The following is a 14,507-nucleotide window of genomic DNA, read 5'->3' on the forward strand; positions in this document are numbered from 1 at the left end:
AAAAGAGTGTACTTCAGGTATACTTCACTCAGCATGCTATTTTTTCACAGTTGAGCAGTGAGCTTGTGTCTGGAGATTTTACTCTTGTGTTTGGAGTACCATCATTCATTCAGACCTTTTTTGATTCTATTTGAGCTATCCGTGGTTGCCTCCCCACTTCATTCTCTTGTCCTCCTCACTTTGTCTACTTCTTGAACTATACGATCAGCTCTGTTCTATTGCCCTCTAGTGTAAATTGAATCTTTCTTTGGAAGACTCAAGAAATAGGCTTGGCATTGAACTGCTCACTGTCATTGTCACGAGAGGGCAATTTTCAGTGAGTAAATAAGGGATAATTAATTGTTTGGAGACTTGGGAAGCCGATGTTTGTTTTAGTGTTGAATGAAATGTCCCTCCTCTACACTTTTCATTGCTTGTGGCTCACTGCTTTCTTTTTGCTGCTTCACCATGCCTGTCTCCTCCTATCTTGATGATCCTGTGACTTGCGTGACTTTAGGATCCTCCTGCCTATGTTCTGGAGAGTTTGAATGGCTTTGGGCAGCTCAAAGACCCAGCAACGGCCCCCTGCTGCCTGGAGACTTGATTTAAATGGGCCTTCCGGACTGTGAAATGTGACAGGGATTAGCACGCTGTGGGATTACTCTGAGTGTGGATTTGGTCTGTAATCCCACCCCTCACTCCCGCGCCCCATGGCACCCCCATAACCCCCCCCCCCCTCCTCCCCATTCCCCAGCAGATGGTGTGGATGTGCTGAGGGTGTGGAAGCAGAATGATTGGCGAAGGCAGGCTGGGGCTGGGGTGGGTCTGTGGGCAGGAGAGACAGCGGGTCCCGGGACAGCGCACGCCGGAGGGAGAGAGGCTCCGGATTCAGCCGCCTGGAAGGGAGCGCGCTCTTGGCTTTTGGAGGGGGGCCGAGCAGAACTGATCCTGCCTTAGAGAGCTGCTGAGGCGTGAGGACCGAGCCTGACAGCCGGTCCCCTCTCGCCCCCTTCTCCTCTCCCTCCTCTCCCCGCGCCTGAATGGGAGCCATTGTGTGAGGCACACTCCAGTCCCCAGGCCCACTGTCGCTGCGCACAGATGCAGAGCTGCGCTCCTGCCGGCCAGCGGCCCCCGCTCTCCCCCCCGCTCGCCGCCGCCGCCGCCTCGCTGCTGGGCTCCTGCCAGCGCCGCCTGCTCCGACCGCGCCGCTCCTCCGAGGACATGGAGCCCCTCTGGGAGCCTGTCCCGCCGCCCGACGGCCAAACCGTCCGGGACCGGGACCTGGTGCCGCACCGGGCTAAGAAGGAGCGCAGGCACCAGGAGCTCCTGGCCCTGGCCCTGCGGGTCAAGCTGGGGAGTACGGGCACGTTGCTATGGAAACCCCTAAAACTCTTGCCCTTCCCGCAGATCTCCTCGCCCCTGGTGAAGCGGACTGCCCTGAGGGACGGAGAGAAGCAGTGCACCTACGAGAAGGCGCACAACTTTAAGGTGAGCTGCTGTTTTCTAAATTTGATTCAGCCCGGAGTGTAACGGTGGGAGTGTCAGTACTGAGTACTGAGAAGTCAGTGGATACAGAGTCATTATGTGTTGCATGGCTTATGAGCACTATGTTAGCACTGAATGTGTATTATGCAACCAAAATTACATTAATTGTGTTTGCTCAGAATAGTGTATGTTCCCAGCCACTTTGAGTGTTGTGCTGTGTAAACTCTGTTGATGACTTCTGCTGGGATTACCCCGGTTTGTTTGTTTTACTTCTGCCTTGTTTGTTTATTATGATCTCATTTTGCCCACAGAGGAGCTGGCTTTCCTAGAGTCCAGTAAATGCATACAATATAATAACACACATGACACAGTACTGTAAATGAGAACAAGGTTAAACGAAAATGACAAAAAGTACAAACTCAAAAGTTGAATTGCTTTTTTAAAAATTGCTTTACATTGGTCATTATGCCATAATGTCGGTATTTTTAAAACATCAAATTCGTATTAAATTTGTATCATATTATATTTATAACTTGACTGACTTCCAGTACTACCCACTATTAATTTGAAGTTGCATGTAGGATGGGTATGTATGAGAATTAAATAATGGAAATTTTTTAGTTGAACATACTGTACTTTAGCAAGCATTTGTATAGGGGCACCTTACTTGGTCCATCCAGAATTCTCTAGGTTTATTTTAACATTTAAAATTGTGCACATATGTTAAAACCTGTTTCAATATAAATGTCAAATGATGACAGTAACAAACAGCTGAGAATGGTACTCGCATTCCCCTGGTCCAGGACAAGGAGAGGCACCACCCCATTCAAATTCTGCTGAACAAAATGTCCTTTTTTAGAACTTTTAAAAATGTAACCTTTCCAAATTTGGTTTCTTCTATTTGATATTGTCTTTGATTTCCATTAGCAATGACTGAATCTCTGCGTTTATATTTATACAATGGGGAGGCTTCTATAGGTCTATGAGTCAGCGTTGGTTACCTGACACAATGCAATGTTTTGTGTACGTGTGTTGGAGGGTAGGGGTTGTGCACATGTGGGAATTCCTGTATCTGCACATGCATGCCTGTTTGTATATACGTTTCTGTGTGTGTTCATGTAGTTGTGATTATGTATGTGAATGCATGCATGTGTGCGTGTGTACATGTATGTACCTGGGTCCATCCATGGATGTTTATGGATGTGTTTGTGAGTATGTATATGAGTGAATGTGTGGGAATGTGTGTGTGTGCGTGCACACGTGTCCGTGTGTGTGTGTGTGCGCGTGTGTGTGCACGTATGTGTGCATACATGCCTGTGTGTGTGTGTGTTTGTGTGTGTGTGTAGTTAGAATGGTGACTTGAGTTATCGTTCACTGCTTCGTTTTTGACACTTCAACGCATTCCTCCCATTGTTCTCAAGTTTCGACCAACCTTCCACTTACAATGGCTTTCAGGCCGCAATGTTCAAGGAAAAGAAAACATAATTTGCTGCACATCCATCAAGTGTTCTGTTTGAATTCAGATTTGTTGTTTACATTTGAGTATCTATCTCATAGCTGTGTCAATCTCTGATCTGTTACTGATTATACTGATAAGGACATCTACATAGGTGATATAGCTAGGTACTGTCCTATGCATTGCAACTCATCCTTGCATCCTTTATTTAAATTTAAGTCACTTCATTTAAGATAGCTGTCAATAATGTATTACATTATAGAATTAACATAAAGCTAAAAACCAGTTGCTCCTATCCATTATAAACCTCTAGGGCTGAAACTGCTGGTTTTCCTCACCCCCTTTACCTGGGACACAGGATTGGAGACAGTCTGGCCAATCAGCAGCACTGATGGTTCATTTCATTTCCTGGGAGAAAATAAAGCCAGAAAAACATGGCTGTATTTGAATTTGAGGGCCAGATTTGAGTAACAGTGCTTTAGAACATCCCTCACGGTTATGACATTATTGACAATAATGTAAACTTGGAATATGTAAATATACACACTCTGTATGTATATGTATATACAGTGCTGGTATATGTACAGACGTGTGTGTTTGACACAGTTTTTCATCATAGACTGAAATCAGCTGCCAGACACATTGTTCTCAATCCTTTAATCTGGTTTACATATGAAACAGTTTCCCATCATGGGGCCCCACCCTCCGCACAGTGCTACTTAATCAGAGAATAATGCCCTCTGCCTTGACTGACAAGATTCTTCACCCCTTAGTCTGATACGCCTCTGTAATGCAGAATTGACTCTGCAGTCAGATCGGTCTGTCATTGCATTTTGTGGCTGCTGTTCCCATACTTTAGGGATTGTGCGTCCTCCAGGAAGGTGCTTGCTGAACTCCACATGCACCCTCCATTCAGTCATCTTCCAAAATCAATCATCTGCCGAGTTCCCTGTCCTTCAAAAGACGTTTAAGAAGCAGGGTTGTTTTGAGCATGGTCTGTCATTCATAGACATGCTCATGTTATGATTAATGTAAAAGAATTTCTTTGAAATCTGCTGGGAAGAAGGCAGAGAGAGGTGAAAAATGATATGCTTGTTCACTGGGGGCGTCCAATGAAAGAGAAGGAAAGCCTGAGTTTTGTATTATCAGTGAAAAAATACAGATTCCAGTGCTGTTAATAAGCTTTGAAGAGCCCAGTGTGGCCATGGAGATACTGGGTGAAGAACCCTGGTAGTACCTTGCAGAGAGTACTGCGAATTAAGTAATTGGTGATGGTGACTTAACACGTGATACAAAGCTGCTGTCCTGATTTACTCCAGTGCCTGCATTGTGAATAAATGGGTTATTGACTGAGTGACTGAGTAATTGAGTGATAGAGTGACTGAGTGAAAGTGACTGAGTGAGTGACTCAGTCACTGAGTCTGGTCTAAATGTGCCCTCTTATGTCCCTGCAGGTTCATACTTTCCGAGGGCCGCACTGGTGTGAGTACTGCGCCAACTTCATGTGGGGGCTGATTGCCCAGGGCGTCCGCTGCTCAGGTAACACTCCCTGCTCCTCTGGAGAGAACATTACTATCACAGGCGTCTCATCCTCACCTGCCCTCGCTGACAGACTGTAATTCATGAGCTTGATTATCCGCCCTTTCAGTGCTGGCTTTACTGTCTCAGCACCAGCCCCTCTCAATGGAGGAGGTCTTTGTTCACGATAGACAAAGAGGTGCCGCTTGTGTGGGAACATATTCACTGCCCATGATAGTTCGCACTCATGGACAAATGGACTGCTCCGCCCTGACAAATGTACACAGATTGAAGTTTCCCTCTTTCGAAGCCTACCCAGATTGTACCTCTGGTATTATATTATAGCCTTGCTGTATGTGCCTATGTGATTAGATGTCTTACAAGCATTATTATTTTTAACAACCTAAAATTTGGACCCAGTACAGTTCACCGGGCACAGACAGGGTGAGTGAGGCAGAACACAGTTTGTCAGGCACAGCCATCGTCAGAGCAGCATAACACAGTCCAGTTTATGTGGCACAGCCATCACCAGACCAGCACAGCGCAGGCCAGTTTATGTGGCACAGCCATCACCAGACCAGCACAGCGCAGGCCAGTTTATGTGGCACAGCCATCACAAGACCAGCACTACGCAGGCCAGTTTATGTGGCACAGCCATCACCAGACCAGCACTACGCAGGCCAGTTTATGTGGCACCGTGGCAACGCTGCAGAACCAGCTCTGAAACCACAAATCAAGTGAAGAACCTGAAACTGCTCTGTTCCCTGTAAATCGGTTCTTTGAAGGAGTCTGAAATGTGGGTATATAGCATTCCACACTGACAGCTGGGAGGAACCAGTTCTGCTTCCTCTGTGGGTGTTGACTATATTTAACTGGGTTTGGGTGTGGTATGTGTGTGGTCTGTGTGTGTGTGTGTGTGTGTGTGTGTGTGTTCCTGCATGTGTGCGTGTACGTGTGTGTGTGTGCGTGCTGAAAATCAGTAGGGAACACACCCTCACATATGAATATACCCTGCAAAAAGCCCGTATATACAGTGTGAAATCAGCAATGTTGTTACTGCCTCACAAAAAAGGAACCCATGATTTGTCCCTGAAAAACACCAATAGTTTACTTAACTTATCATTTCACATCTGTGGCATATCTATGTGGGACATCACATTGACCTGATGTTTTCTGAGATGTTTAAAGATGACCCCAGGGAAAGTTTGCAGTTAGGTGTTGAATGGGCCATTCCAGACAGATGAATGTGCGCTCAGTACATCCAGCCAAATGCTTTGCTTCAGCTTTCTTTTTCTCATCCCTATCAGTAAATAGAGACTTGAAATCTCAACAAAGATACATGTGATAAGTCACCCGAATGGTTGTAAATGGTAATTGGTGGACTGCATTTATATAGCGCTTTTATCCAAAGCGCTTTACAATTGATGCCTCTCATTCGCCAGAGCAGTTAGGGGTTAGGTGTCTTGCTCAAGGACACTTCGACATGCCCAGGGCGGGGTTTGAACCAGCAACCCTCCAACTGCCAGACAATCGCTCTTACCTCCTGAGCTATGTCGCCCCTGTTCCTACACTACGCTATTTATTCTGGAGCATAAGTATTGATTCTCTCACCTTATTAACTAATCAGAAAAAAAATAGAAATCATATTGGTCATCTGCAAATCACCTTCACGGGAGATTACACAACAAATACAAGAAACAGTGAGGCAAACTCTCCTGTGACATTTAAGTGATCAGGATGGTATTCAGCTTTTTATACCCGCACACAGAGCAGTCTTTGTGAAGGCATTTCTGTAACTAATCACTGTGGCCTAGGGGGTGAACTGATGTCACCAGACACCCCATGCAGTTTGGGATGGGACATGGAAAAAACACCCTAATGCCACATAAAAGGCAGTCCAAACTGTTTGCCTGAGAGGGAGAGAGGGAGATCAAATCACAGAGGGATACCTCAGAACCCGCCCCCCTACTCTTTCTCCCCTCTCTTTCCCATCCACCTCCTGCTCCCCCTCTCGTTTTCTCTGTCTCTGTCCTAAAGACTGTAGTGGATGGTAGGCAGCTACACCCTGAGTGATTGTGCCAGTTTTTGTGATTAACGATCCTGTTGTGGGCTCGGTCAGGGACGAAGTCCCCGACGTATGCAGGCAGGCAACCCCAACCCACATTCCATGAGTACAGTACCTCCTGGAGTCTCCCCCGCGTTCCCTCTCTCTCCGTCCAAGGGCGAAACCGTAAACACAACCCCCACCCCCAGCCCACTGCAACTGAAGCAACACCACCAGCACAGCCAAGACAATCAATCACAGCATTTGCCCTCTCCAGTCTAGTAGTATCAGAAACAAGAGGACAGGACCTCCTCTAATTACTCATTTTGAAGGCCCATTCATGCCATTTCAGTGTGGCATAAGCCATTTTTGTTTGTGAGTTGAGTGCTTGTTCATGCTTCCTTGGATTATGGGTTGAGTTGAATTTGTTCTCTTTCTGACAGGGTGTTGAGGTGTTGAGTGCGTTTCCATGCTCTCAGCATTGGGTAAAGAGCTGGTTTGCAGTGTTTTTGGTTGAGTTTCTTCATGCCATTTTGGGTTTTTCATGCTGTTCCAGATTGTGGCTTGAATGTACACAAGCAGTGCTCCAAGCTGGTGCCCAGCGACTGCCAGCCAGACCTGCGCAGGATAAAGAAGGTCTTCAGCTGTGACCTCACTACACTGGTCAAAGCCCACAACACACAGCGCCCCATGGTGGTGGACATGTGCATTCGTGAGATTGAGCAAAGAGGTACAGTGTAATTCCATACACATCCTGTACATAGATATCAGCTGACCCAAGCACTAACTGGGTTAACTGGCATAGTACAAACGTGCCTTACTTCATGCTAGTTATCAGTTTAGCCAGTCAGCTTGGACTTGGATTAGTGCTGTTTACAATTTCCATGTTGGCCATTAATACAGTTGTCATCCCTCACTCATGACCACAACACACACACACACACATGCACTCATGCACTTATGCACACAGACACACACACGCGCACACACATACACACCCATGCTCACACACATCAAATTTCACTGACTGTATTTAAATGCACAACACACAACACACTCTTTTGTAGGACAGAAATCTAATGAAGTCTTGCAACTTATCCGCCCCAGGCATAGAATTTGATCAAACAAATCACGTCTTTGTTGATTTTGACGTAATGCAAAATTCCCAAATGTGAATGCTGTGGAAAAAAAAGTAATTCCACCTCCTGTCCGTTATGAACTGAACTTTTGTTGTCCGAAGGCCCTTTGGTGGTGGCAGTGGGAGTTTTTGTGTCATTGTGTTGTGTGGAAGTGGGTGTGGGGTGGGTGTAGAAATATCACTCTCATAGACGTTGCACCGCCTGTTTGCAGGACTGCAGTCAGAAGGGCTATACCGGGTGTCTGGATTCACTGAGCATACTGAGGATGTGAAGCTGGCCTTCGATCGAGGTGGGAGTCAAATCACTTGTTGTCTTTTGGACACAGAAAAAAAAGGGCCCAAGCGCACTCTGCATAAATATTATCCAACAATTTTGTCCATCAAAAATTATATTTACTCTGATGGCATCACATAGTACAAAATGAAAAAGTGCATGTGAGAAGCACTAGACAAGACTAGAGCAGCTTTTTCAGTTACAACGTGCTTTTTTCAGTACTCTTGGACATAAAATGCTCTGGTAATGATTTGGTAGAACTATTGGCCAAATATAATTCCATAATAATGATAATAATAATAATAATTGGTATTATTATTATTATTAGCAGTAGTAATAATAGCTTGCATACAGTCCTGAGTTGTGTCTAGGGGACACACAAAGACATTTCATTTTACAGAAATCCAAATATGCACCGGCTAATTCATGGCTCACAATGAATGAATGAATTAAATTCCCAGAGTGTGTATGTTCTTGCGTGCATGTGTGTGCTCTGTGTGGTGCTGATCTGTCATCTCTCATTCATGTGTTCCCCTACAGATGGAGATAAGGCAGACATCAGCGCTAATGTGTTTGCAGACATCAATACCATTGCTGGCGCTCTCAAGCTCTACCTGCGGGACCTGCCCATCCCCGTCATCACATACGACGTGTACTCCAAGTTCATACAAGCCGCAAGTACGACATGTTAGTCACACAGTGGATTAGGAAAATGAGCTCTGCCGTATCTTATGCGTCATTCTAAAAGCAATAAAATAAATGACAGGAGATGGAAATGTGCCTTCCTTTTCCTAATTTGCTTAAGATATAGTTAAAACATGCCTATCTTAGGGCATGATGTACTCAGTAGTACAGCCAGATTTGTAACACCCATTTGGGGGAACAAACAATGTACAGTATACTTTTTACATTTCATGTATAATTGCAGTTGTTCAATTGTATTTCTTTTACTCTTCCAATATATAAAACAATGATGTCAAGGCTATTATCTGTGAGTGTGTGCATTACACACTACACTGCCCATAGTGTAATGTAACGTGTTACAATACATACCTTTGTGATGTAAGACCCTGAATGCGTGTGGTCATTGGTGTGGTAAAGTGTCGTAGTGTACTTTTTGTCATAGAAATAACTAATCCAGATGCCAGACTGGAAGCGATCCATGAAGGTCTGTTGCTGCTCCCACCAGCCCACTATGAGACTCTGCGCTACCTGATGACTCATCTGAAGAGGTCAGACCAGCATCACAGCACGTCACTAAACAGCATGTCATAGCACATCACTACACTGCACATCACAGTACATCACTACATTACACATCACAGTACATCACTACATTACACGTCACAGTACATCACTACATTACACGTCACAGCACATCACTACACTGCACGTCACAGTACATCATCACTACATTACACGTCACAGCACATCACTACATTACACGTCACAGCACATCACTACATTACACGTCACAGCACATCACTACATTACACGTCACAGCACATCACTACATTACGTCACAGCACATCACTACATTACACGTCACAGCACATCACTACATTACACGTCACAGCACATCACTACATTACACGTCACAGCACATCACTACATTACATCACAGCACATCACTACATTACACGTCACAGCACATCACTACATTACACGTCACAGCACATCACTACATTACACGTCATAGCACATCACTACATTACACGTCACAGCACATCACTACATTACACGTCACAGCACATCACTACATTACACATCACAGCACATCACTACATTGCACGTCACCGTACATCATTGCACTGATCCATAGTTCTTTTTTTTTTGTCCTTTCTCTGTTGTTTTGAAACATGAATCTCTCTCTCTCTCTCTCTCTCTCTCTCTCTTTCTCCCTCTCTCTCTCTCTCTCTTTCAGGGTTACCATGTGGGAAAAAGACAATTTTATGAATGCTGAAAACCTGGGTATTGTATTTGGACCGACTCTAATGCAACCACCTGACCAGAACACTTTGGCAACACTGAATGACATGCGGTATCAGAAATTAATTGTTCAGCTCTTGATTGAGCATGAAGATGTTTTATTTTAACGGGAGACTAAATGAAGGCAATTGTGCGACTTAAAAATTAATTTCCTGGATGAGGATATGTTAGTGACACTTTGAGGTCTTCAGTTCCTGATATGGAGGTCACTGTGAAGGTACATTCCCAGAATGAGGACCTGTTATGTTGCTGCAGTTGTGCAGATGATGGCCAACACTGCTTCTGTCTTATAGACATGACTGTGAGAATAAATGTCTGGTGACAGCCACTCTCATCTTAAGGAAAGTGTCACTGTTGACCTGCTCCCTTGTGACTGTAGAAGCCAGTGATGACTTCCTCCCTTTATCTATTTATCATCCACTCGTTTCAAATCTCTGTCCACAGTGAACTCCCACATTCCACATGGCCAGTGTCCCCGACCATACTGGCATGTGAAGCACACGTCTGTGCTTATTTAGAATAATTTCATAAAATGATAAAACTTAATAAAAGTTCAGGAAAACAATTACAGCTTCTCGCTGTTATTCCGGCACAGAAACTGTGCTGTAATCGTGGATGATAGCTGAAACCCTGTAGAGATACAAAGCACTTTTTCTTTTGCAGGCTTGCTGGAAAATTACATTCAGGTCATTTTTTTCTGTGTACAGTGCATCGTTTTTATAATGTAAATACTTTATCAGCTATTAGAGCTGAGAGTTATGCACCATGTAAAAAAATGTATGTAGCTATTACAAAAAAAACTGAATTCAAGTGTTATTTCAACTTAATTGTAAAGACATTTTCCAGTTTCATTGCAAAAGATGTCCATTGTTACTCACAAGGATGATGTGCAGTGGAGTGCTACCACAATTCATTCATGCAGATCAGTTTCTGTCTGGCATAACGCATATGAATATACCAAATTAAATCGCTCTGGTATCATATGACATTGCTGTACTGTTTCGGATATTTAGTTGGAGATCTAATTTAATGTTTTAATGCTAACAAATGTGTGGGATTTTACATCCCTGTCTACATAATTTTGCTTCAATCAGTTACTGTGCATGGAAATGAAAATGAGCACTGACAATGTGTTTATGAGTAATTATCAAAAGATACTAAATTATTTAACATAAAAGGAATTTCATTTGATCACTTACAATGTACTTCAATTATAAATTATATTTGTAATATTTGAATTGGATTCTGTGAAATAAGGTAACTTTTTTGGGGGTAAGATGTTGTGTTAAACACAACAAGCGTATATATGTGGGTGCTTTTCCACCTCCTGCTCCAGATTTATCACACATACTGTGGAAATACCCTTCCTTTCAAAGCTTGTTTTTGTCTGTTTTCAGATGTCTATTTGTTGTACGTACATAATTCCTTTCTACAAAAACATTGTACGCAAAGTATTTTTGTGTGAAGAATGCAAACTGGTTTGTGCTATCAAATGTTGATTGAATTTATTAAAAGTTAAATCCCTGGAATGTGTTGAATTTATGTGCTTGAATGAAAGTAGGAAATCCAGGCCTTGCTCAAAATCACATTCTGACACTTGTGGAATAACAATGTGCCAGCCACTGTATGGGACATTTTTACTGTGGTCTTACATTGCTGATTTATCCAATATGTATTTGAATTCATTAAAAAATGTGCCTGGTCCTTCTCAGATTTTGTAGTTTTTAGATAGTAGGTACTGTGTGTAGTAGCAAGATTCAAATGCATAAAAACTACAGTAAGGATGCTGCTGAAACACTTGTCATTGGAGCACCCACGTTCTGCTTCCCATCAGGCTTAACATTGCTGTTGGTACAAACACAATTCAAAATAAATTAATGACCAGTTTGAATCTCCTGTTCAATGTTTATCACAGATAAAACGTTGTAACCCAGAATTAATGATAAAATTACGTTTAAAGGATAGCATAATATAATGAAAAAGACGCCGGGAAGGAGATGATAGTGTTCATTGATAATGTCCATTTCTGAAGAATTGCTTGGGGAAAAGTATTTAGTCTGTTCTTATTCTAATTCACTTTTGATGACGTATGATTACAGAGGTCGTGTAGTCGCCTTTTTCATGAAATAATTAGGTAGTCTATACCATGACGTAGGAACACTTTGGTCCTATTTAAGGGCATGGGTAATTACAATGTACTAGTTTTGCGTAATGTTTACATCTTTAAAACTTTGAGGTGAAGTTTGCAGGTACTTCCTCACCCTTTGCGCAAGCAAACGTAGGCCCTACCTAGCCGCAGCTCACTGGAATGATCCGTGAAAGCTTTGATGTGGTTGTGAGCCAATGGCGAAACGAACAGGTGCGCCATCCGCCAATCACCGTGTCCAGGTAAGAATGCTGCAGGACGACTAAATAAGATCCACTCCTTCATCAGTAGCACTTCTCATAGAGGATTATGCACTCGGTCGAATAATACATTTTATCCGAATGAAAGGCACGACGGCTTTGAATTTAAAAGCAGGGGTGTAATTAAGCCCTTCTTTACCACAAGGTAAAGAGGTAGGTTCGGGTCCGGGGATAAATTTAATTGGATGACACAAAACATGGATTAAAAATCATACGCGAAAAGTGTACAGCTTTCAGAAGTTGCATGGTCTCGGGAACACGGGACAATATAGGGGCAAGTTAAACTAGGTGAGTATCTCCTGACAGGTGCATGACGCATTCCTGAGAAATGAATCTAAATTATCCAGTTGTAGGCTACTCGCTCATGTACCAGTTTGAAGTTTCAGATCTGACTTGATAAACATGAATAGTTTCCCTTGGGAAAAATTTGCGACCGTGATCATTTCCGATGTGACATGTTTTCACAAATTTTAACCTAGTTCCCGATCGTTTACTGTAGCCTATATTGTTTATTGTACTCATTGTCATAGGCAAGCTATATCCAAGAGCGAAATGGCCGACAGAACTTCTTGGTGGAAATCATTTACAATTCGCAAGAAAGGCGGCACAGTTTCCAGAGATCCGGCGATGGTCCAGCAAGATTCTACAACGGAAACTCAATCTGTGGAACCCACGACCCCAGCTGCTAGCTCTAAGTCACCCACAGACTCGACGGACAACTCCTGTCTCATTCAGAATGAAACCTATGACGACTCCGAGTGTGAACCAGCCTTCAACGATAAAAGAAACATACGGAACATGTCAATATCTCGTTCCGGCCGTTTCAAAGAAAGACGCAAAAAACGAGCGACCCTAGCTGAAAATAACAACTTCTATGCAGGTACCAGGGCGGCTGCGGGCCAAGAGGGCTTACGCTGATCAAACACCTTCGATCACTTTTCTACCGGAGCGACAATTATTCTATGCATATAGAATATGTATATAGAATAATTATTAAAACTGTTCTAACTATTATTTAAGAAGTTTTGTAGCTATCTACGGACCTTATAGGCTGCTCGTTTAATTTATCGCACTATAATTCCGAGTGGATATAACCAATCTGGAACTAAAAGAAGGAAGAGACGAAGCACTCAGATTTTAGACCCAATGCCACTGTGTACTTTCGCCAGATATGTAAATGGCTTCAATTGTGTTCTCGTGGCATTCATATATTTATTGAATATTAAACTTACTTTACTCAGCATGGGTCTATGGGAATGCAAGGTTATTGTATGTTGTCTGAAGGACATTACATGAAGGTGTTGTCATACTGTATATTGTTTAATGCATAAGATGGAACAAATATAGGATCAAACGGGGGAATTCCCAGTTGAAGAGCCTTTAGGGGAAAGACACTGTTATCTGCCTAGATGGGAAAATGGAACAGAAAGAATCAGCACTTGGGGAAAATAAACTTCCCTATCCAGAATTATGTAAATTATTCAGTTATTCTACCAAACAGAATTATGCAGCTGTGTTTGCTTGCAATGCTGTGGGTTTTTTTTTTTGTGTAGACCAGGAGGGAATACCGTGGAAGTTTCTAGTGTTTGATGGGGAAGAGAGGGAAGTAAATACAAAGTTGTGCATGTGTCAGTGAGGCTTGACTTGGCTAATTTATATACTGCATTTCTTTCATTGTATGTCATGCATATCATGTAAAGTGATCAGCATCATGTCCAGAGCTGAATATCCAACAACCATTCATGCCAAAAGAAATGTTGTTATTGTAGAGAAATACTTTTTTATCAGATGAATGTCATCATATTTCATTAAATTACAGCCATCCATGTCACGATGGGAGGGCATATAAATGATCTTTTTGACATATGTTTGGAAGTGTTGTCTTAGCAGACCCTCCATTACCTTATTTTTAAATAGGTGGTATACTGTTTGTTTTGGTTTTTTTTTTTTCTGAACCAATTCAATATGTTGCTCAAGCAGTGTTCTAGCCTATAGTATCAACCCAAGAACCTTCTGGTTACAAGTTCTGTTTCATACCTACTTCTCCATGGTGTCACAGTGCAATTTCATCTTTTGCTGCTAGTTCTGGGAAAAGGACAACATGGAGTGTGCAAGCATAGTAAATTTGAAGATACAATGGACTCACACAGCAAAGAATGCATTCCACATCACACATAGGAATTAAATCAGCTAAAGAAAATCTATTCATGATGAGTCA

At 42.9% G+C, this 14,507-nt stretch overlaps 1 protein-coding gene across 2 annotated transcripts in view; it reads left to right on the top strand.

Annotated features, from left to right (window-relative positions):
* The window catches only part of chn2 (chimerin 2), a 37,580-nt gene extending 25,986 nt beyond the window's left edge, over window positions 1-11,594 (top strand). Inside the window, exons 7-13 of one of the 2 annotated variants that reach the window (XM_064348378.1) lie at window positions 1,387-1,467; window positions 4,375-4,459; window positions 7,039-7,212; window positions 7,833-7,910; window positions 8,435-8,572; window positions 9,021-9,126; window positions 9,819-11,594. In XM_064348378.1, the coding sequence (XP_064204448.1) occupies window positions 1,387-1,467; window positions 4,375-4,459; window positions 7,039-7,212; window positions 7,833-7,910; window positions 8,435-8,572; window positions 9,021-9,126; window positions 9,819-9,990 (834 nt within the window). In that variant the 3' untranslated portion in view covers window positions 9,991-11,594. Of the gene's footprint in view, window positions 1-1,386; window positions 1,468-4,374; window positions 4,460-7,038; window positions 7,213-7,832; window positions 7,911-8,434; window positions 8,573-9,003; window positions 9,127-9,818 lie in introns of those variants that run through there. The other variant, XM_064348386.1, reaches the window with a different exon arrangement.
* Window positions 11,595-14,507: the final 2,913 nt, after the last annotated feature.

This window comes from Anguilla rostrata, chromosome 1, assembly GCF_018555375.3.
Source record: "Anguilla rostrata isolate EN2019 chromosome 1, ASM1855537v3, whole genome shotgun sequence".
Taxonomy (NCBI): domain Eukaryota; kingdom Metazoa; phylum Chordata; class Actinopteri; order Anguilliformes; family Anguillidae; genus Anguilla; species Anguilla rostrata.